Source organism: Misgurnus anguillicaudatus, chromosome 7 (assembly GCF_027580225.2).
Source record: "Misgurnus anguillicaudatus chromosome 7, ASM2758022v2, whole genome shotgun sequence".
NCBI lineage: Eukaryota > Metazoa > Chordata > Actinopteri > Cypriniformes > Cobitidae > Misgurnus > Misgurnus anguillicaudatus.
The window spans coordinates 24,347,986-24,370,656 of NC_073343.2; the positions used below are offsets into that span (position 1 = coordinate 24,347,986).

Sequence of the window (22,671 nt, forward strand, 5' to 3'; positions counted from 1 at the left end):
ATTTCCTGAAATAACCCGACATCTACTGGTCCCTCTGCGCTTGCAGTTTTGTCACGATTCTCTCACTGATTTGAGTTTGCAAGCGCGGGTGGGAAGGCGGGGCTATGAAATGAGGCACCTGATGACTCATTGTTTTCTCTGTTCTGATTGGTTAAATATAACGAGAGTTACGTATGTAACTACGGTTCTATGAATCCCGGATGACCGCCAGAGGCGGTGCTTAAGCACTGAATGATCCATCTCGCGCATGCGCAGGTCGAGTGTTTATACCAACAAAGTCACCCGTGACCCCTGATGCCTACGGAGAGTCTATAACTTCCGGTGACATCAGAGGATCTGTTCCTACAGAATCTTCTCGCGAGTACACGGGAATTCTGAGTGACAGAACGCTCTGGCGGTCATCCGGGATTCATAGAACCGTAGTTACATACGTAACTCTCGTTCTATTTCATCCCTACTGACCGCCAGAGGCGGTGCTTAAGCACTGGATGACACATACCAGAAAAGTCACGAGGAATTTAGCACGTACCTGATTGAGAGGACAGCGCAGAGTCTGGCAACAGGACCAACTCCAGTGGATGGGGGGTGGCGACATTCACCCGGTAGAACCTGGAGAAGGTACACGGGGATGCCCATGATGCCGCCTCACAGATGCGCTCCAGGGGCACGCCGCGCAGGGCCGCCCATGAAGTTGAGACTGCCCTGGTAGAGTGGCACCTCACCCCGGATGGCAGGGTGTGACCACCTCCTTTATATGCCTGGGTGATTACATCCACCACCCATTGAGACAACCGCTGTTTGGAGAGAGCACAGCCCCTCCTAGGACCACCATAGCAGAGGAAGAGCTGGTCTGACTGCCTTATACTTGCAGTCGCGACAACGTAGGCTCTGAGAGCCCGTACGGGACACAGCAGCTGTAATCTGTCCTCCCCTTCTGGGGGAGTAAATTGTGCCAGGTGGATAGGCTGGTTAAGGTTGGTTGATGACAAAACCTTCGGAAGAAAAGCTGAATTCGGCCACAGGGTAACCCCCGAGCCATCGGAGTTCCACCTCAAACATGAGTCACTCACGGAGAGCGCATGAAGTTCCCCAACACGTTTCGCTGACGTGATAGCAAGGAGAAAGGCAGTCTTAATAGAGACCCACTTCAGCTCTGCCTGAGCCAGGGGTTCAAAGGGAGGTGAACATAGGGAATCGAGCACCAGGTGTAGATCCCAGGCTGGAGCGCGTTGTGCTCGTGGGGGGCGTAACCGCCATGCACCCTTCAGAAAAAGGGACACCAATCTGTGACACCCCACCGTGTCGTTGTCCACCCGAGCATGTCGAGAGGAAATGGCTGCCACATATACCCTCAAGGTAGCCGGGGACCGGCCGCCATCCAAGAGTGACTGGAGAAACTCTAGAATCTTTGGAACTGAACAGTGCACAGGGTCCACATTCCTGTCTGAGCACCATGTAGTAAACAGCCGCCACCTGTTCTCATACTGCACCCGGGTAGAAGGCGCCCTTGCATTCCATATGGTATTGCAGACGCCATCTGAACACTCAGTCAGCAGCGGGTCGGGCCCTGCAGTGACCAGACCCACAGCTGCAGGCGGTGAGGATCGGGATGCCAGATTTGGCCCCGTAACTGAGACAGGAGATCCCTCCTGTCTGGGAGGCGCCACGGTGAATCGTTGCAGAGACTGTACAACAGTGGAAACCATGTTCTTCCCGGCCAGAAGGGGGCTACCAACAGTAGCCTGTGACCGTGTTGGAGGACTCTCTGCAGTGTTGGAAGAATCAGAGGGATTGGTGGAAAAGCATAGAGGAGAACCTCTGGCCAATCGTGTGCGAGAGCATCCTGGCCCAGAGGGCTGCTCTTCTCCGTCCAGGAGAACCAAAGGGGGCAATGGGTCGATTCCTCTGAGGCAAAGAGATCCACCCCTGCCCTGCTGAAGATGTCCCAGATGCTGAGGACCACATCCGGATGAAGCCGCCACTCCCCCGGCGGAGGCTTGCAACGGGAGAGTAAGTCTGCCGCCTGATTCTGCTCCCCAGGCAAATACATCGCCCTCAGGCTGGCCAGGTGTGGCCCTGCCCACAGCAGGAGATCCTGGGATGCCTGCAGCAGTGGTGCAGACTTGGTGCCTCCTTGGTGGTTTATGTGAGACACAGTCGAGACATTGTCTGATCGCACAAGCACATGCCGGCCTCCCAGGAAGGGAAGGAAAACCTGCAATGCCTTGTGCACAGCCCGCAGTTCCAGGACATTGATGTGCTGTGAGCGCTCCTGCACAGACCACAGCCCCTGAGCTGTTCGATTCTGCCACACAGCACCCCATCCCGAGAGGGAAGCATCTGTTGTGAGGATTTCCCGACGAGATGCGATGGAACCCAAGGGCATGCCCTGCAGGAGAAATGACCTTACTCTCCATGGGGCCAGAGCAAGAAGGCAACGACGTGACACCTTGAGTTTCCTGTGCCGGTGCCACTTGACATCTAGGTGAAAGCTGTGCAACCACCTCTGGAGGGGACGCAGCGACAGCAGTCCTAGAGGAATCACGGTAGCGGCAGCTGTGAGTTTCCCTAGGAGGCGCAAAAACTCCACATAGCATAACTGCCTGCCCCCCCGAAACAGGAGGAGGCGGCGGAGGATGTCGTCCACCCGCTGTGGTGATGGGCGAGCCTTCATGGTGATTGCATCGAGAGTCATCCCGAGAAAAAGCGTGCCCTGCGATGGAACCAGGCAACTCTTTGTAAAATTCACCCGGAGGCCCAGGCGGGCCACATGAGAGAGAAGACACGACGTGTCCAGAGCCACCTGAAACTGGGATGGCGCACAGATGAGCCAGTCGTCCAGATATGGGAGAATCTTCATGCCCCGCGACTGCAAGTGCGAGAGGGCTGCCGTCACACACCTGGTGAACACCCGAGGGGAAAGGGAGAGACCGAATGGGAGCACTCGGAACTGGAAATGACGCCCTTGAAAGGCAAACCGCAGAAACTGCCGATGGTGTGGAGCTATAGGGATGTGGAAGTAGGCATCCTTCAGGTCTACTGACGTAAACCACTCTCCTTTGGCAATTGTACGTAGAACCTCTGCAGTGGTCAGCATGTGGAACCTCAGAACCTTCAGGAACCTGTTGAGACCCCTTAGGTCGAGGATAGGACGGAGTCCGCCATCTTTCTTTGCTACCAGAAAGTAAGTTGAGTAGAACCCCCCGGGGTGCAATAGGGGATCTACTGGCTCGATGGCGCCCTTGTCCAGGAGGGCGGACAACTCCTGGGTGAGGGCTTGGGCTTTTGCCGGGTCGCTTATGATGGTCATCTTGACCCGGCCATGGGCTGGGGGCCGGCGTCGGAACTGAAGTTTGTACCCGTGGGTTAAGGTTGAGAGCACCCATGGGTCCCTGATGGAAGCAGCCCAATAGCTGAGCTGCTGCTGGGAAAAACAGCCGACGGCCGACCCCCGGGCTTCAGCACCGGGGTCCCCGGCCTCTAAAGGTTCCAGAGGCACGACGGGTTGGAAAGGACTGAGGTTGTCCTGAGGGCAGCCGGTCAGGCACCCGAAAGGTCGGTGCCTGCTGCTGAGCAGGCTGTGGACGTGGGCGCAGAGACCTTAGGTAGCCCCTAGGGTGAGCCTGTGGACGAGAGCTGCGCTGTGGGGCAGCTGGAGGACCTCTAGGCCTGCTAGGAGGCGGAACGCTTCTTTGAAGCCCGGACAGCTGCTGTCGAGTCCGTCCGGCTTGGACCGTGCGCTCAAGCGCTTCCAGAGCTGCGGAACCAAACAGCTCCCCTGGTTCCACCGGAACACTGCGGAGGGTTCTCCTACAGGCCTCAGTGAGAGGAGATTGTGCCAACCATACCTGGCGGCGAGCCTGCACAAGAGTAGACATCAACCGCCCCAATTCCCTAGACATCAATGCGAATGCCTGTAGTGAAGCATCGCTAAAATTGTGGACAGAGGCATCCAACTCAGTCTCCTGCAGGGAAGTTGACAAAGCGAGCATCAGGTGGGACATGGAGTTACCGATGCGTCCCATGCGGGCCGCTGCATCATAGGCCTTACAGAGCAGGTCATCTGTAACCCGGCACTGGGGACGAGGGCACCTAGCATCCGGCCTCAAAGCCTCATCAGGTGAGATGATAAGAGCCGCTATTGTCGGCTCAACTGCTGGCATGCGGTCCAATCCGAACTTCTGGGCGTCCTGCATGGCTGCCAGGGTCCGGCCATCGGACGTTGCATGAGAGAGGGCCCTAGAATCCCTCCAACATGCCTGCAACTCCCTCAAATACTCCTCCGATGGGGGCGCAGTAAAGCTGACGGAGGCTGGGACACGCCTGAAAAAAGCACTGGCCGGAGCCGGCTGAGTTTGCGGGACGTCCAACTGGAGACGAGCAAGAGCCATACGAATGATGGCTCCCATAGAGCAGTCCTCAACACCACCAGTAGAGCTATGGGTTGAAGAACGGGAGCAGGCCCCAGAAGGTTGGGAGGCTTCCATCTGTGGAAGTACCTCTGGCTCATATTCATTAAACTGGCCAGCTGACGCTGCCATGGAAAAGCACATCGTCCTCCGACTCCAAGGAGGCTGCCGAGGGGACAAAATCATCTGGCGGCTCTGCTCCAGTACCGGACTGGAAAGCCAGGAAGAGGGACTTCATAGTATTGAGCTCCGCTGTTAGTTGGTCCACTTTAGAGGCAAGCCGGGGTCCCTTAGCCTTTTTTGCAGGAGTGGGGCCTGCAGCCTCAGCAGCCCGACGTTTAGACTGCCCAGACTGATCTGGAACCAGTCGCTGGGCTGGGGTCAAATGTCCAATCGACAAAGTAGAGCCCAACAGTTGCTCCACCTCAGCCAGTCTAGCTGCCCTCACTGCCCGAGGCATGAAACCGCAGTTCATGCAGGGGTCGTCAGAAAGACCCTCCTTTAAATGTTCGAAGCCAAGACATGAGGGACATAAATCATGGCCATCCTCAAGCTGCAGAGGAGCCATACAGGCCGAGCAGGAGTGGTTGCCAACCATGCTGGCAACTGAGAAAAAAGGTAGCCTCGGCGGAAACGCTGCCACCAATTAGTCACAGGGGCACACCTATGCTGGGAGCGGGAGCGAAAACACTACCTTCACCAGCTAAGGGTAAACTATCCCAACGAAAAAATAGACACAGAATGCAGTACAGATGCCGGGAGAGGGAGCGAAAGCACAACCTTCACCAACAAATGTAGCAAAAAAGAAAAAAGATTAGCTTCAGCGGGAACACTGCCACCAATCTAGTCACTGAGGTACAAATATGCTGGTAACGGGAGTGAAAGCACTGCCTTCACCAGCTTAGGGTAACGAGAAAATAAGACACTAAACGCAGTACCGGTGCCGGGAGCGAAAGCACAACCGTTACCGCAAACGTTGTGAAGCCAGTTAAGGGTAAGCGCTATTAACAAAAACCGGCACAACCGAGTTGGCACGAATACACAAAGCGCCGTTAAGCGCCGAAACGATTAACAAAAAACTGGCACAACCGAGTTGTTGCAAAATACACAAAGCGCAGTTAAGCGCCGAACGATTAACAAAAAGCTGGCACAACCGAGTTGGCACGAATACACAAAGCGCCGTTAAGCGCCGAAACGATTAACAAAAAACTGGCACAACCGAGTTGTTGCAAAATACACAAAGCGCAGTTAAGCGCCGAACTATTAAAAAAAAGCTGGCACAACCGAGTTGGCACGAATACACAAGCGCAGTTAAGCGCCGAACTTTTAACAAAAATCGACACAACCGAGTTGGTACTAAATACAAAAAGCGCAGTTAAAGCGCAAAAAGACGTTTAACAAAATAAACCGGCACAACCGAGTTGGCACAAAGTAACTACACGAGCGCAGTTGAACAATCAACCAAAAAACTCGTCCGTGTTACAACAATAAATCGCAGATGAATCAATAATATAAAGGTAACTGTTAACGTTAGATTACAAATGTCGGGAGAGGGAGCGAAAACACAGCCGTCACCAACAAATGCACCAAACGAGCAGTTATATAAAAAGTTTGTAACTCACCTGTCGGTAGATTTCGTTGCGGCCTTTGGAGGGCGAGCAACTCGCTGCTCCGACAATAAAATGTCACAAGGCCACCAGCAACGAATGAAACACAATATCCTGTAGTCTTTTGCTAGCGCGGAAAAAACAACCTGCGAAGCGAGAAGATGAAAAGGAACAGATCCTCTGATGTCACCGGAAGTCACAGACTCTCCGCAGGCACCAGGGGCCACGGGCGACCCCGCTGGCACAAACACTCGACCCGCGCATGCGCGAGATGGATCATTCAGTGCTTAAGCACCGCCTCTGGCGGTCAGTAGGGATGAAATAGAACGCCAGTTTTCTTCTCAACCCTTGCTTAGTCTTGCTTACTAGGAGACTGCTGCTAGTTTTTACTTAGAACTTTCGTTCATACATGAAGTTTATTTAACTAAGTTCGGGAGGAGCATGGTCATGTGATCCAACCAATCAGTGCAAAGAGGTGCCTATAAATGGCCGTCCCTCACCTCTGTCCCGTGACAGATTTTTTTCAGCATCCCTCCTCCACCCCATCACCTCACTCTTATCTAGATTCATTTACCACAGTTAAAGAGGGGGGAGTACTCTGGGTTCGGGCTAAAATTCCGAGCTCGGAGCCCTCTCCTCGGACAGCACGCCAAATATGCTTTATCTCATTCCCTATTGATTACATGTTAATGCGAACTCGTGAAATTACAGTAAAACTGCTCACATTAATATGGCTTCATTCATAACCGTAGCGATTTTGTTACTTCTGTTGTTGTTTGATTTTTCTGTGATAGTAGGCCTGTCTTACAGTAACTTTTTTAGGAAATATTAACTAGAATATAGTTTGAATTTGGAATTATATGCTACACTGTTCTACTAAAAATAATGAATACATCCACGTACTCCATCCTAGACCATAATAATATGGCAAGGAATGGAGTAGTCTACTATTTATAACATTAGTTAATAAGAAATGACTCAATGTAGCACCAAATACTCCATTCTGGTATATACTAGAAGCTGCCATGCTTTGTTGTTCTTTCTCTGTTTTCTTTGTTTCTATTTCATTTGAAGCTGCTTTGGTATGATGAATAATTGTTAAAAACGCTACATAACTAAAACTAATTAATACATCCATGTACTCCATCCTAGACCATAATAATATGGCATGGAATGGAGTAGCCTACTATTTATAACATTATTTAATAAGAAATGACTCAGTGTAGTACCAAATACTCCATCCTAGTCTATATACTTAATACATAAACCTTTAAGCTGGCTGACATGTGTTGATTCAGAATTAAGCAGGTGTTTTGTAATATGTGATATATAATAATGTTATATATATAAATATAAGAATATATATAAAATATATAAAAGTGAATTTTAGTTATGTAGCGTTTTTAACAATTGTTCATCATACCAAATCAGTTTTAAATAAAATAGAAAAAAAGGGAAAGAACAACAAAGCATGACAGTTTTTTAGAGTCATTATAGTAGTATTCCTGCAGGCTCGTGGACGATACTGAGAAAACTCCTGCCGTTATATTGAACCAATCAGAAAAGAGAAAACAATGAGTCATCAGGAGCCTCATTTCATAGCCCCGCCTTCCCACCTGCGCTTGCAAACTCAAATCAGTGAGAGAATCGTGACAAAACTGCAAGCGCAGAGGGACCAGTAGATGTCGAGTTATTTCAGGAAGTAGTTTTCCTCCGTATGCAACAAGTCATTTACAACTGGTTTATTTTACACATAGAGACAGATTCTGCGCGATTAATTCATATTTGCCGTTCATGAACGTGTGTTTTTCATTGCAGACCACTGTTTGCAGACTTGCAATGCCTTTGGCAGTATTTCAGGGCAAAAACCGTGCCAAAAGTGTAAGCGCGGAAAAACTGAGGTCAGATGCATACAGTTCATACTTATTTAGTGTAAATATGAAGTTTCAGTTTTACAAGACATGAATTACACTTACGATTAACACTACAATGATGCAAAACTAGTTTTCTTACGCTTGCAACTTGATTTACACCTTCACAAAATTGGTTTTGCGCACGCAAATTTATTTTATGCTTGCAACGTCACGTACACTCTCACAGATATGATCCTGCGCATGCAAATCTTTTTGACGTTATTTTACCCTCATAATATAACAATTTATTGGTCACAAAGTGCAGTTTTAAGATTAGTTAAGTCGAGAATATATATGTATAATATTCAAATCTGCAGTCGATAAGTAAAGATAGCGCCAGTTTGGACGTCTGCTTAGCAAGATTCGGTACTCGAGATCCAGAGCAATGAGCGGACGTCAGGGTTCACTCGCCCCGCTGACCACCGCCCTATCTGGGCTACATCTGTGACAGGGATTCCCTGGCTCTGGTATTGGCCCGCGGTCTGTGTTTGATGGTCAAAATTGAGATCAAATCAGCAGTATTTGGTGTCATGAAACTGTTACTTGTTTTCTTATTCATATTTTGTGTTGTTATTGTTTTGGCGCGAGGTAAAAGTTAATAAAACTATATTTATTTCCCATTTAATCTTAACGCGATACGAGCACTCGCTTATTATTAGGCTTTTTTCTTGTCAGTACTATATAAAACTGTTTTTAAAAAGTGTCAGAGAGATGTTTTTGCATGCTGCTTATAAATATATCAGTGGCGATATCTCATAATTTATAGTCACGTCACGATAAAATAAATTATCAATTGTCCAATTTAAAAGCTGCAGTGCTTACCTTGCAGTTCCACAGTGTTTTCGCGTTCTGAGGAGAGAGATCGCTTCAGAGAATTAATTGTTTTTATTCCTTTTTCCAAGTGTTAATCGTCCACACGATGTGACAATACTCCACTTAAGTTTAAAGTTACATCCAAGAGCGCTGATCTTTGACGGGATAAGTACTTCCGATTGGGATTCACAGACTGATTCACGAGCTAGTGAACTAATGAGACACAAGGAGAGTGTTTAAAAACAGCGGGTCTGTGCTGTCAGAGATGAGCCTAATAAGAACCTCCATTCATTCACTAATACTAAAATGACGAAGTTATTAATGTCGGAAGTTATTCTCTCCCGATCGCGCAATGCATCACATATGCTTAAACTTTTATGTAGCCACGCAACAATAATTTCAGCATGCATTCACTGTATACAGCGGGACGTGATTTTTCAAACGGATTCTTACCCTAAAATGCACCGCAATGCAAGTGATGCAAACCAAATGCAGCGTTCTATTAAAAATGAATGTATGTATTTCTGCCGTACCAAAATGCAATGAAGCAACTGAACGTCTGTGTGGGGTGTCACTCTTCCTCACGCACAGCACACGCGTGCACACACACAAACACAGGTGCACGTGTGCGCGCACACACACAGGTTGTTACCATAGCAAATAGGCTCACCCCAGAAATTATATATTATTTGTTAGTATCCTAATGGTAAATGCTGCAGGTGTAGAAATGTACATAAACCAGACATTTACTTTGATGTCAGGGCTAGATTACAGCATGAAACCTGTTGTGCATATTAATAAATTAAAGTGCTTAATTGTTGGCACTGGCACTTATAAACACTAAATGGGTAAAAATTGAAATAAATAGGCTTACTTTTTGGAGCCAAATACTTCTGGGTTTTTTTAGAAATAAAAGCCAAATGCCTGAACATTTTACAGCCACGTCATTTTTGTTATGCATTATTTGTTTTGGTTGTTTAAAAACACACACAAAATTTTTATCCGATTACTCGATTAATCGATCGATTCAGTGCTAGATCAATCGACTACAAAAAGAATCGATAGCTGCAGCCCTAGACGTGACGCCGACGGATCCACAATTCAGTTAGGAAACGCATTAAAAGTGAATGGGAAACGTTAATGCTTGCGCCCTGTATGAACGTACTGTGAGAGGTAAGAAAGTGGGGAGTAAAACATTCTCACATTAAAAACTATAGTAGATACTATAGTTAAGCAATATCGCTCGAGTAGGAGTGTGATATAGCTCTATATCATCACGGCTGTGATTAGGCCAGAGGCACGAGGCGGTTGGCCGTGTGCCGGAAGCAATCACAGCCGTGATGATATAGAGCTATATCACACGACTCCGAGAGCGATATTGCTTTTATACAACAGTTTGACGGCACACGTTTGAAAAACGAAAACTAGAAAATAACAACGGAGTTATTTTAAAAGCCTCTTTGTTTGAGAACTACTTCTTCCGCCACGGATTTGAGGGCGGCCAGAATGACAGGTAAAACTTTCGGCTGCTTTGAATCTCATAACAACTCAATGGACGGAAAAGCCGTTTCTTTATATTACCGTTTCTTGGTCACAAAGTGTAGTTTTAAGATTAGTTCAGTCGAGAATGTATCTGTATTATATTTAAATCTGCAGTCGATTAGTAAAGATAGCGCCTGTTTGAACGTTTGCTTAGTGAGATTCGGTACGAATGAGAACCAAAGCATGAGCGGATGTCAGTGTTCACTCGCCCCGCTGACCACCGCCCTCTCTGGGCTACATCTCTGAAAGGGATTCCCTGGCTCTCATGTTGGCCTTGTTTGTTTATGATCGTCAAAATGAGATCAAATCAGCAGTGTTTGGTGTCATGATCAAGCTTGTACTTGTTTTTTTGTTCATGTTTGGTGTCTTTTGTGTTGTTGTTGTTTTGGCCCGAGGTGAAGGTTGGTAGAACTGTACTTGTGGGGCGTTGCTGTTGCTTTCTCATTTGTTCTTGACGCGATGCGAGCACTCGATTGTTGTTGTTGGACTTTGTTCTTGTCAGTACTGTACAGAACGGTTTTTTGTGGGTGTCGGAGGGATGTTTTTGCATGCTGCTTATAAATATATCAGTGGCGATATCTCATAACATGTTTTAATAGTCACGTCACGATAAAGTAAATGATCAATGTCCACATTTAAAAGCTGCGGGGCTTGCCTGCGGTTCCACGGTGTTTTCGCGTTCTGATAAAATATAGCTCCAGAAAAAAACGAGTGTTTATATTCCTCTTTCCAAGTGTTAATCGTCCACACGATGTGACAAGACATTTCTCCCATTAACTTTAACGTAACATACAAGAGCACTGATCTTTGACTGATCAGACTGATTTATGAGCTAAACTAATAAGACACACGGAGAGTGATTCAAACGGCGCGTCTGTGTTGTTCCATTCAGAGATGAGCCTGCTTAGGACCTCCATTCACTAGGTGGCGGAATAATACGAAAGGTGAAGCGGTTACAGTGCCGTTATCAGCACAATATCGTATAGCTCTTAGCCAATCAGATTCGAGAACCAGAAAGAACTGTTGTATAATATTTAATATAGCACACTGTACTAATATTTCATAACAACCATTACACGTTATTAACCAGAATGCACTATGCACAAAACATAATAACATCTTAAAATGAGTATTACATGTTGAGATTTTTTAAAGTAATAAAAATATTTTAATAAAGGATTTTTCTCTAGAAGGCAAATACAAAGTATTGCAGCATACAATTTGTTGTTGTTATATTCAAAACCAATATGGCTTTCATTAATCTTTTTTATATTAAGAAAGCAAACTGGATCAATTGTTATTAAATTTGACTCAGACTTTTTTCTCTTTTTCTCTGACAAAGCTTTCATATGTATCACTTTTATGGAGCTGTTTTTTATTTTTGGAGCATGAAAGCACCATTTTCACTGTATGGAAAAGAGCCTGCGAGGTATTTCTTCCAAAAGAAAGTCTGGATCAACACGGCTGTTTCTGTAAGGACTGTAGAGTTTCGCATGAGGATTGTGACAGCAATATCATCATAAATAAGTGAAACAAGAAACAAACCCATCATTGTTCCTGCTAACTGGGGCGGAATTATGAATTTAACATATCAAGGCTTTCAGAGACCGAGCAAAATACAAAAAAATATGGAGAAAGATTGTGTTAGGTTTGTGAGAGATTCACAGTGCATGTAGGGACAGATAAGAGCGTGTGTCATCCTGACTCAACAAGACTTCTAAAAATGGCAATCAGCACATATTATGAAAGCAGTCTTTTTACAGTATTTGCCCTGACCGTACTTTACATAGATAACTGAGTCATACAGTATGATGTTTAAATGAATATTTCACCCAGAAAATTATCTTATAATATTCTCACTTTCATGCCTTTCTTCAGCTGAACACAAATAAATAATTTTATATTAAAATGCAGTCATGTTATAATCTTATATGGAAATCAACTAGAGGTCATCTTGTGTACCCCGACCCAAAATGACCTGAATAATTTTTTACCCAAACCCAACATGCATACATTTTTTTTACTATTACTTTTATAACCAGTTGGAGCTTTATTTTTTTTTACATGGCAGATGTGCTAAAATCACTTCAGCGCCTCTCATGGCTTATTGCTTTAATGATCACTTATTTAACTAATGAATTTATGCAAAACTATGATAAGTTGTTGCACTGGTAGTGTCTTGTTCCTCGGGGCAGATGAGACTCATCTTTGATGGTGTAACCATGGTGACCCATCTGCCCGAATCTGTTCTAAGCAGCCTAAAATATACACTCACAGGAATCGTAATATTCTTCCTCTCACCCCAACAGAGGTGTTGCTGGACCCACGCCGGACCTGGTGCCCGTCTTCCACGTGCCAGGCGGTATGCCAGCTGAAAGAGTCTGACACGACACTTCCGCAGTTGGTACGGTGCAACGTCTGCACACACGAGTTCTGTTCCGCCTGCAAGGCCAGCTGGCACCCGGACCAAGACTGCCAGGAGAACGTCCCCATGACCTCCTTTCTACCTGGAGAGAGCAGGTACTTGGTGTTAAACACTCTCTTTCTCATTCATTAGCATTTATGTATAAAACAATTTATCATGGCTTTTCAGGGTATACATTTTTAATCTGTATGTGTGTCAGTGAGAATCAAACCAATAGAGACAGAGCGCAGCGCGTCATAACCTGAAAACCACGCCCACCGGGGGGGAAAGCAATCCAACCGTCTCCATTGACTTTGTATTGCGAGAAGCTGCCTTCTTGTCATTTCTGGCTTATAACAAAAAACTGAATAATGCCTAAAAGCTGCTGTGTGACAATATGTACAGCTAACAAGCCAAAGAACCCAGAAATAAGTTTTTATAAGCTGTCGAGCCGTAAAACCCAGTCTTTAAGGAGAATAAAGTGGATCGCCGACTACGTTTCCCCCTAGTGGACGCAGTTTTACTAATAGGAGTACTATGAAAAGTTGCCTGTTTCCATTTCTGTGTCTTTAAACGCTCGTTTTTTGAATTCGACAGCTTATAAAAACTTATTTGGGTTTTTTTTTGCGTGTTAGATGTACACCTTGTCACACAGCAGCTTTTAGGTATTATTCTGTTTTTAAGTTTAATCTGTAAATAAGTTTTTATAAGCTTTTAGGCATTATTCAGTTTTTTGTTATAAGCCAGAAATGACAAGGAGGCGGCTTCTCGCAATAAAAGTCAATGAAGACGGTTGGATTGCGTTCCCCCCCGGTGGGTGTGGTTTTCAAATTTGCATAACTGCGCTCTGTCTCTATGACCTTGGTGGTGCTACTGTATGTTCTACCAGCTGAGATACTCGCTCAGTTTTGTTTGGGCTTATTGATGTACATTTAAGCGGGCTTTTTTTTCCACACTGTTGAGCACTCGCATCATTCAGCTTCAGAATTGATGTCTGCTCTAGATGTCGAAGAGCTCTCTGCTTTCAGCTCAGTGAGTCTGAGATTCACTCACAGGTGTTAGTTGACATTCATGTCACACACAAACTCGATTCACAAGCAAAAGCATCACTGAGGAGAGTGTCTGACTCTGATCTTTGATCTGCGGGCAGGTGGGATTGAGCACTTAGCTGGAAGTGAACTGGAGTGAATTACATACTTCACACATCCTATCAAGATCTCTGTATCTTTTCGCATTTCAATATTGCTTTGTGTCAACCTCCGAACATCAAACAAATGATGAAGCGTACCATCTCAGAGTCAGAGAATGTTAAATGTGGCCTTTAAATTTTTTTTTACATTAAAGTAGTGCTGGGCAAAGATTAATCGCGATTGATTGCATACAAGGTAGAAGTGATGTTTTTGCATAATATATGAGTGTGTGCTGTGTGTAATTATTATGTATATATAAATACACACACATTCATGTATGTATTTAAGAGACATTTACATGTGTGTGTGTGTATGTATATATATATATATATATATATATATATATATATATATATATATATATATATATTTATATTTTTATATATTCTACATAAAATATTATTAATAAAAATGGATATATAAAAAAATTCTGAAATGTATACATGTGTGTTTGTTTATATACATAATAATTACACACAATACACACACATATATTAGGCAAGGATGCACTTTTGTTTTGTATGCGATTGATCGCGATTAATCTTTGTTTTTCTTTTTTCAGTCAAAAATAAAAAATTTTGAGGAAAACATCCCAGGATTTTTTTTCCATATAGTGGACTTTGGTGAACGGTTTGCAGTTTCAATGCAGCTTAAAATTGCAGTTTCAACGCAGCTTCAAAGGGCTCAAAACGATCCCAAGCGAGGCATAAGGGTTTTATCTAGCAAAACGATCATCATTTTCACAAAAAAAGTACTTTTAAACCACAGCTTTTCGTCTTGCACTAACCGTGTAACGCATCAGCGTGACCTTACGGTTACGTAATCACATCGAAAGGTCACGTGTCACATATGTAAAACGCACACTTGCGGACCATTTTAAATAATAAACTGACACAAAGACATTAATTATTATCATTCCACAAACAACAATGTCGGAATGGTGCTCTTTCTCCACACTAAAGCGGTAGTTTCGCATACGTCATATGTGACCTTTCAACATGATAACGTAATATGTAAGGTTACGCTGGCACATGACAAGGCCAGTGCAAGACAAGAAGTTGTGGTTAAAAAGTACTTATTTTTTATTTTTCTTGGCAAAAATTACGATTCGCTTTGCTAGATAAAGCCCTTGTGCCTCGGGTTGGGATCGTTTAGGGGCTGTTTACACTTGGTATTAAGATGTGTTTTCGTCGATCTGATCACAAGTGGACGAGAGAGACACATTACGTTTACATCTGGTATTTAAATCCGCCTATTTTGTCAACTTTTGACCGCTTCTGTCCTGAATACTGTGAGGGGGTGGTCTGTCGAGACTGTGGACGAGTCTCTCTGTTGTCATTTAAACACAGGCGGGAGTAATTATGAGTTTATATGGACGCAAACTAATATTATGTCGGAGTCAGCTGCTTGTGTTGTAAGTAAACATGCTGCTCGGTGTTTTGTATATGTATATGTTAAAGCTTTATCTGAATTTTCAGCTCAATTGATGAAATAAGATTGCAAAATGAAACTGCAGAGATCAGTCACTTTAGTTTTATCAATGAAAGGCTAAAAATAGCGCTGTACATCGTGTGTTCATGCCAGAAGTCAGAAAAGACGTAAAACATTGTGTTCAGTACCTCAGATTAGATAAATGGGCGGAGAGACTCATGGTCTCAACCACATGTGCATTTACACTACAAAAGCAATCCGATCGAAAGGGTTTTCGACTACCTCTGAATGTGGTTGAAAGTGGTCGAAAGTGGACAAGCTCAAAACATTTTGAACACTGTTTACACCTGGCATTAACGTCGTCCACTTGTGCTCAGATCAACGAAAACACATCTGTATATTAAGTGTAAACAGCCCCTTAGAGACCTTTGAAGCTGCCTTGAAACTGCAAACCGTTGAGGTTCACCAAACTATATGGAGGAAAATCCTGGAATTTCTTTTCGACTAAAGAAAAAAGACATAAACATCTTGGATGACATGGGAGTGAGTGAATTATCAGGATTTTTTATGAAAGTGGAATATTTCTGTTAGAAGCTATTTCTACCTGATAATTTCAAAAATATGAAATAAATACTGATACATTTTTTACTGATTATATTAAAAATAATTAAAAAATGAAAAAGTTAGCTATTTTAAATCCAATCTAATGCCAATAAATTCAGCTCCTGTCCTGCGTTACCGTTTTCCCCAAGACTGTCTTGGTTCCCTTGAAATCATATTGGTAGAGTCAATATTGTTTGCAATTCCATTTTATGTCGTTCTTAAATGACCTACTGTCAATGTTGGGTTATTTTCAACCCAGCGTTGAGTCATAAAGGGACAAATGCAACCCATTGGGTTAAATTAAAACAACTCAGCATTAGGGATGTAAGAAAATATTTGATACATGATATAAGTATTATGAAATTTCATTTGGCAAGGCTGCTTTAATTAAAAAATCTATATTTTTAAAATAAAAATGATGAAAGATTCATGGCAGTTGTTTCGTTTGGAGTTTACATCCTGACCACTAGACAGCATTCTTCTTATCTCTGAACTTAAACAGTGACAGGAAGTACTAACATAGGGACTCGCCACAATTTTTTGCTAAGGTGGTTTTGCATATTGTGGTGTGCTCTCAATGACAGCTTTCCTAAAATTTGATCCTATTATATTCCGAAAAAGGAAATCTCAGAATATACCATCTCGCTGTACAGTATTGCAATGTATTGCAACATTTTGCATCGCAACATTCTTGCCAATACACAGCCTTACCCAGCATAGGTGAAATTACAGCCCAATGGGTTGGGTTCATCCCTTTTTGACCGAACCCTGGGTTGAAGTGATCCCCAGCATCAGTAGCGGAGTGGCCATCGGGAGAATCGGGACATTTCCCGGTGGCCCGGTAGTGTTTTGAGGCTGCGAGGGCCGGTCTGATAATAGTTATACATTGCAAGTTAACCCCGTCTGGCGGCCTGATGTGCGGCCGCTTCCCTCTGGTCAAACTGTGCAGCCTCTTTGCTATATATATGGCTATATATCATAAATAAAATTTAGAAGGGTAACTTTGCAGTATCACATTTTATATTTCCTACTATTAGATTTCTATTAGATTTCCATATTAATAGACATGAGTATTCAACTTGAATATATAAATATCCTCACAACATTATTATTTCTCAAAACTTTGACAAAAATTATTTTCAAATTAACTGTATTCTTACAGTTATTCAAAGATGCACACATTATTCCAGATATGATTTAAATATTAGACGAGATTATATAACGGCAATGAACGTCTCATATCCACATATAAATTAACATTACAGCATAATGAAATTAATAAAAAGACAAGGAAGCAGGATTGGCATGTAAATTGTATTATTATTAGCGGGAAAAAAGCAATATTACTGAAATAAACTCTGAGGTAATGCGCCAAACACGTTAAAATAAATAAGCAATAACCATGGAAAAAACATTATTAAGCTATCTCTCAAAACTTTATATGACAAAAATTATATTTAAAGGAAATATTCTTACAGTTATTCAAAGATGCACAAATTATTCCATATTACTCCGTTTATGAGCACATTCGTCTCTGGTCTCGCTCTGTTATGTAATAGCTGATTGAGGTGCGCATCTCCGTCTTTTTTAAACCAGGTATCATTTTGTATAGTTACTCATTTAGGAAATTAGCCATGATTTAATGATTTTATTATTATTATGAAAAAGTTTGGTTTTTTTTAGGCAAATTGATTACGATTTGTATTAGCCTACCCTAGTTTTACTACAAATAGGCTACGAAACATTTTTTTTTACCACGGAGGGCCGGTGGTATACGAAATTTCCCGGTAGATTTTTTGGTCCCACTCCGCCTCTGCCCAGCATTTTTCCTAGTGTGGGATTAAAATGTGAATTTATCATATTATTACTATTGTAATTATTAAAGGAAAACACCACCGTTTTTTTATATTTTACTATGTTCTTACCTCAACTTAGATGATTTTTTTCAGTGCGTGCACTTTTAATCTTTGTACAGTGCTTCTTGAATGTGTTAGCATTTAGCCTAGCCTCATTCATTCCTATGGTTTCAAACAAGTTTTATTTTGTGCCACCATACTTACTCGTGTAACTACTCATGTAACAGTCTTTAAATAGGGAAAACATGAAAGTGTTTGATGGCTTCTAAATTCATCCCTGCTTGGATCCCAAGGAACGAATGGGGCCAGGCTAAATGCTAACACATTCACGAGACGCTGTACAAAGATTAAAAGTGCACTCATTGATAAAAGATAGGTATGTATTAATTAGTCTAAGTTAAGGTAAGAACATAGTAAAATATTGAAAAACGGTGGCGTTTTCCTTTAATACCTGCACTACTAATACTAATTAATTGTAATATTTAAAATTATATTTCAGAGCTCCATTAAGCAGCAATGTGAATCAGATTCTGCCCCTGCAGTTGTAAAAAAATTCAGACATTTCACTGACTATGAAAGTACAGCTGCACGGTGTCACTTCTCTTAGATCAATAGAGCAGGGATTGTCCTGGAAATAAATGGGCTTGTACCTGTCAGCTCGGTCCCTGTGGGTCAGCCGCTCCATTACCAGCACTGACTCTGGGCCACAACTCCTTAGTACAAGGATATGGGCTTGTCGAGGCGAAAAAGAGTCAACTCTTGACTTTTTTTTAGCAGTTCCTCTTTTAAAATCAAAGATTAAGTCAGTTTCATGCAAAATTAAAAAAGTCCTTATTTTGCTCTAGTATCTCTCATCTTTTCTTTTTAGCACATATTAAAGGATTAGTCAATTTTCTTAACAAAAAATCCAGATAATTTACTCACCAACATGTCATCCAAAATGTTGATGTCTTTCTTTGTTTAGTCGAGAAGAAATTATGTTTTTTGAGGAAATCATTCCAGGATTTTTCTAATTTTAATGGACTTTAATGGACCCCAACACTTGCAGTTGCAGTTTGCAGTTTCAAAGGACTCTAAACGATCCCAAACGAGGCATAAAGGTCTTATCTAGCAAAACGATTGTCATTTTTGGCAAGAAAAATAAAAAATATGCATTTTTAATCCACATGTTCTCTTCTTCCTCTGGCTGTGTGACCAGTCAGCGCGAAATCATGTATTTGCATAATTACGTTAAAAGGTTACATGTTACATATATGAAACATTTGCGGACCAACAAAAAACTGACACAAAGACATTAATTAGTATCATTCGACATACAACAAAGTCAGAACGGTCCTCTTTCTCCACACTTGTAAACACTGGGGCCTAGTTTCGCATACGTCCTCCGTGACGTGATGTATTACGTGAGGTAGCTCTGGCGCGTCACAGGGCCGGAGTATGACGAGAAGTTTGACGGTCGTTTCGTTAGATGGGACCTTTGTGCCTCGTTTGGGATCGTTTAGAGTCCTTTGAATATGCAATTTGAAAATGCATTAAAACTGTTACGTTTTGGGGTCCATTAGAGTCCAATAAAGTGGGAAAAGTCCAGGAATGTTTTCCTCAAAAAAACATAATTTCTTCTTGACTGAACAAAGAGGGTCATCAACATTTTGGATGATATGGTGGTGAGTGAATTATCTGGATTTTTTTAAGAAAATGGACTAATCCTTTAATATAAGCATCAGTTTTATTTGTTTTTACTCATAACTAAGTAATACTTTTAGTAATACTCTTTTTTTTGTTCTCACAGTTCTTTCTTTAAGGCCAACGATGACAACACGCCCATCAAACGCTGTCCAAAATGTAAAGTGTACATAGAGAGAGATGAGGGATGTGCCCAGATGATGTGTAAAAACTGCAAGCACGCTTTCTGCTGGTACTGCTTGGAGTCTCTGGACGTAAGTTCTCACAGCATCTGTAGTGTAAAATATCTCGGCTATCGTCATGAGATGTTAGTCAGAATCTCTGAGCAGCTGTTTTTGTATGAAATGCAAAAGTGGGGAGTGATTAATAATGACAAATTTTAATATTGTGCTCTGTATTCCAAGTCTTCTGAAATCATGCAATAGCTCTGTGCAAGAAACAAATTCATTTTCGAGTTACTGTATGCACTAAAAATCTTTTCCCCTAAACACAAAGAGGATTATATGAGGATACCTTTTGTCTATATCATGTGGTTTCTTCTGACTTGTAATTTAGTATAATACCTCCATGGTGATTTTTTTTTAAGTGTCCATCCAAACATCCCTTTTCACATCTCCTTTTGTGTATTCCCAACAAAAGAAACAATACAGAGTGAAATAATAACCAAATTTTCATTCTTTAGAGCGCTATTAGAGCACTAACAGCATGCCACGATATCCTACTGTATTTTAAGTGGTCATGTGTCTGTCATTGAGGGCAACACGTTTGGCTGTGAATGCAACAGTGTCCTTCACTCAGCTCTTCTGAACACCCACAGTGATAATGAGCGCTTTCTCCTAATACTGTGTTTCTAACAGGATGACTTCCTCCTGATTCATTATGACAAAGGACCCTGCCGGAACAAATTAGGCCACTCGCGAGCCTCCGTGATCTGGCACAGAACGCAGGTGGGTGCACATGTTTTTTCCTCCGTTTTGTTGCTGTGAATCCAGCATGCGCCCATGCACATGCACTTACACGTGGGTCCATTCAGAAACTAGCGTTTATTCAGCAAGGTGGTTCTGTGCTTCAAAGAATACACTTACAATGTGTTTCGAAAAGGACGGGTGATCTTTGGACTACCTTTAAGTTAGGGATTATGAATCAAACATATTTATATTATAAATTAGATTAATAAAGAAGTTATTCTTTATGCCTTTAAATATCCACCCCACACAAATACACACATTGCTTATGTCTATAGGACATTCTGTGCTGACATATTTTTCAGTGCTGTGTAAGGCTCATTAGACATACTGTCCATAATGTATTTCCTATTACCTAATTTTTCTACGGCTCATAAGATTAGCAAAAGCTATGTGTAATAAAGTCTCCAAAGGATGACATTAGAAGGAAGCTACAGTATGGAGAAAATGGATTTTGAAGTATTACTACTAACATTGCTGATAGTTTCCTTGTTGGGCCATATTGCACTTAATTTCATAAGAATATGCCTTAAAGATGCAATGTGACCGAAATGCAATATGCAATATAATATGCAAGCAATAAGGTACGAGAGGCTGTGCTGTATCGTGAATAAGTAACGGCTGAAGGGCAACCCCTTCAGCTGTTACTTATTCACGATACAGCACTTGCCTCGAGTACCTTATTGCTTTTATAAAACGGTTACCACACAATATTAAAGTAAAAAAAATATTACTGCAACTTTCATGAAGTTAAATCAATAAAAGCATTCCTTCCGCTAGAAAAAATAGTCCCTGACTGCGAACAACAACATGAAAGCTCAAATAAAAACAACAAACTGTTCTCAGACTTTAGCCGTTTCTCAATATGCGTTCTTGTCTGTACTTGCATTCTTGTGGACTTGTGAAACGTCATCAGTCGCGGCCCAAGTACTGTTCCAATTCAAAGTTCGCATCAAGCCCAAGTTCACATAAAATCCCCGGATGTGTTCTTGATCCGCCCATTTTATCGAGGATGCATCAGAGGAGACTTGTGTGGACTTATGACAGCGAAGTTTCCCATAATGCATTTCGCGTCAGGAGTTCGTTCTTCTGAGTCTGAACTTGCAAGTTCGAACTACGAAGGACACAAGTCTGAGTTTGGCGTACTTGGTATTGAGAAACGGCTTTTGTCTCATTATATGTTTATGTGTTGCTAAGGGTGTTGCTAAGGGCGCAGTGATATTAAATAGAACCGTTGGGTAAAGCGGTCATAGCAGTGTTTTATTGTGAATAAAGCACACCTGTTGACCAATCAGAATCAAGGATTGGAACTAGCCGTTTTATAAACATAACTATATTATCGGTGGTGTATAAACACCCTACAAAATGACTTGTATTGTTTTTATTACCTTAGAATGAGCCATTTTTTTCTACATACACTGTGGGTCCCCTTATATGGAAATCGTCATTTCGCGCCATCATGTTTCTGCAGCAGCCCTAAATGGACAAACTGTTTAAAGCGTAACTAAACCCCTGGTCAAAGCCTGACTCCACCCACTGGCAATAAAATGCAAGAAAAGTGGGCAGACCCCAACAGATATAGAGGGGACGAACTGAGCTCGTATGGTATGGTGAGATCGTAACAAGGGCGTGGTTAGCTTGAACCTGCTTACGTAGAGTTCTATTGCTTACGTCACGTGGTACCGCAACGTCCAATAGGAAAATTCGATTGCAGTAGCCACCGTTCAACCTGAAGAGGGCAGCACTTGGATGTTTTTACACCATATATTGTAGCATTGAAACACTTTATACCCAAATGTCAAAAAAGTTACTCCAATCAATGAACAGCACTAATAAAGCCCCATTCTTACAGATAATTAACTAAAAAAGTTGGTTTAGGGTTTAGTTACTCTTTAACGGTTTTTGTTACTACATTGTCTTAGATGATTACATGTTTGTCTTGTGGCGGCTACCGTAGATTCACTATACGTTTCGAATTAAGCTACATTTTATGGCGTAATAGCACTTTTGTGAGTACTTCGACTCTGCGCAGTAACACCCTCCCTCTCACATTATGAGGGGGAGAAGGGGAGCGGACTTTTCAGGCGAGTCGAAGTGCTCCCGAAGGTGCTATGGCGCCGTGAGGTGTAGTTACTCTTTTAAATCCGCTAAGAGAGAAGCTGCTTTTTTTTGTACCACCAAACTTGCTCGTATAACTACTCGTCTTAAATAGGAAAAAAGTTGATGTGTTTGGTCACTTCTAACTTTATCTCTAA

At 42.5% G+C, this 22,671-nt stretch overlaps 1 protein-coding gene across 2 annotated transcripts in view; it reads left to right on the forward strand.

Moving 5' to 3' along the window:
- The window catches only part of LOC129417328 (probable E3 ubiquitin-protein ligase RNF144A-A), a 71,962-nt gene that overhangs the window by 42,633 nt on the left and 6,658 nt on the right, over window positions 1-22,671 (forward strand). For both annotated transcript variants that reach the window (XM_055171924.2, XM_073869626.1), the window contains 3 exons: window positions 12,594-12,804; window positions 19,558-19,705; window positions 20,309-20,398. In XM_055171924.2, the coding sequence (XP_055027899.1) occupies window positions 12,594-12,804; window positions 19,558-19,705; window positions 20,309-20,398 (449 nt within the window). The remainder of the gene's footprint in view (window positions 1-12,593; window positions 12,805-19,557; window positions 19,706-20,308; window positions 20,399-22,671) is intronic.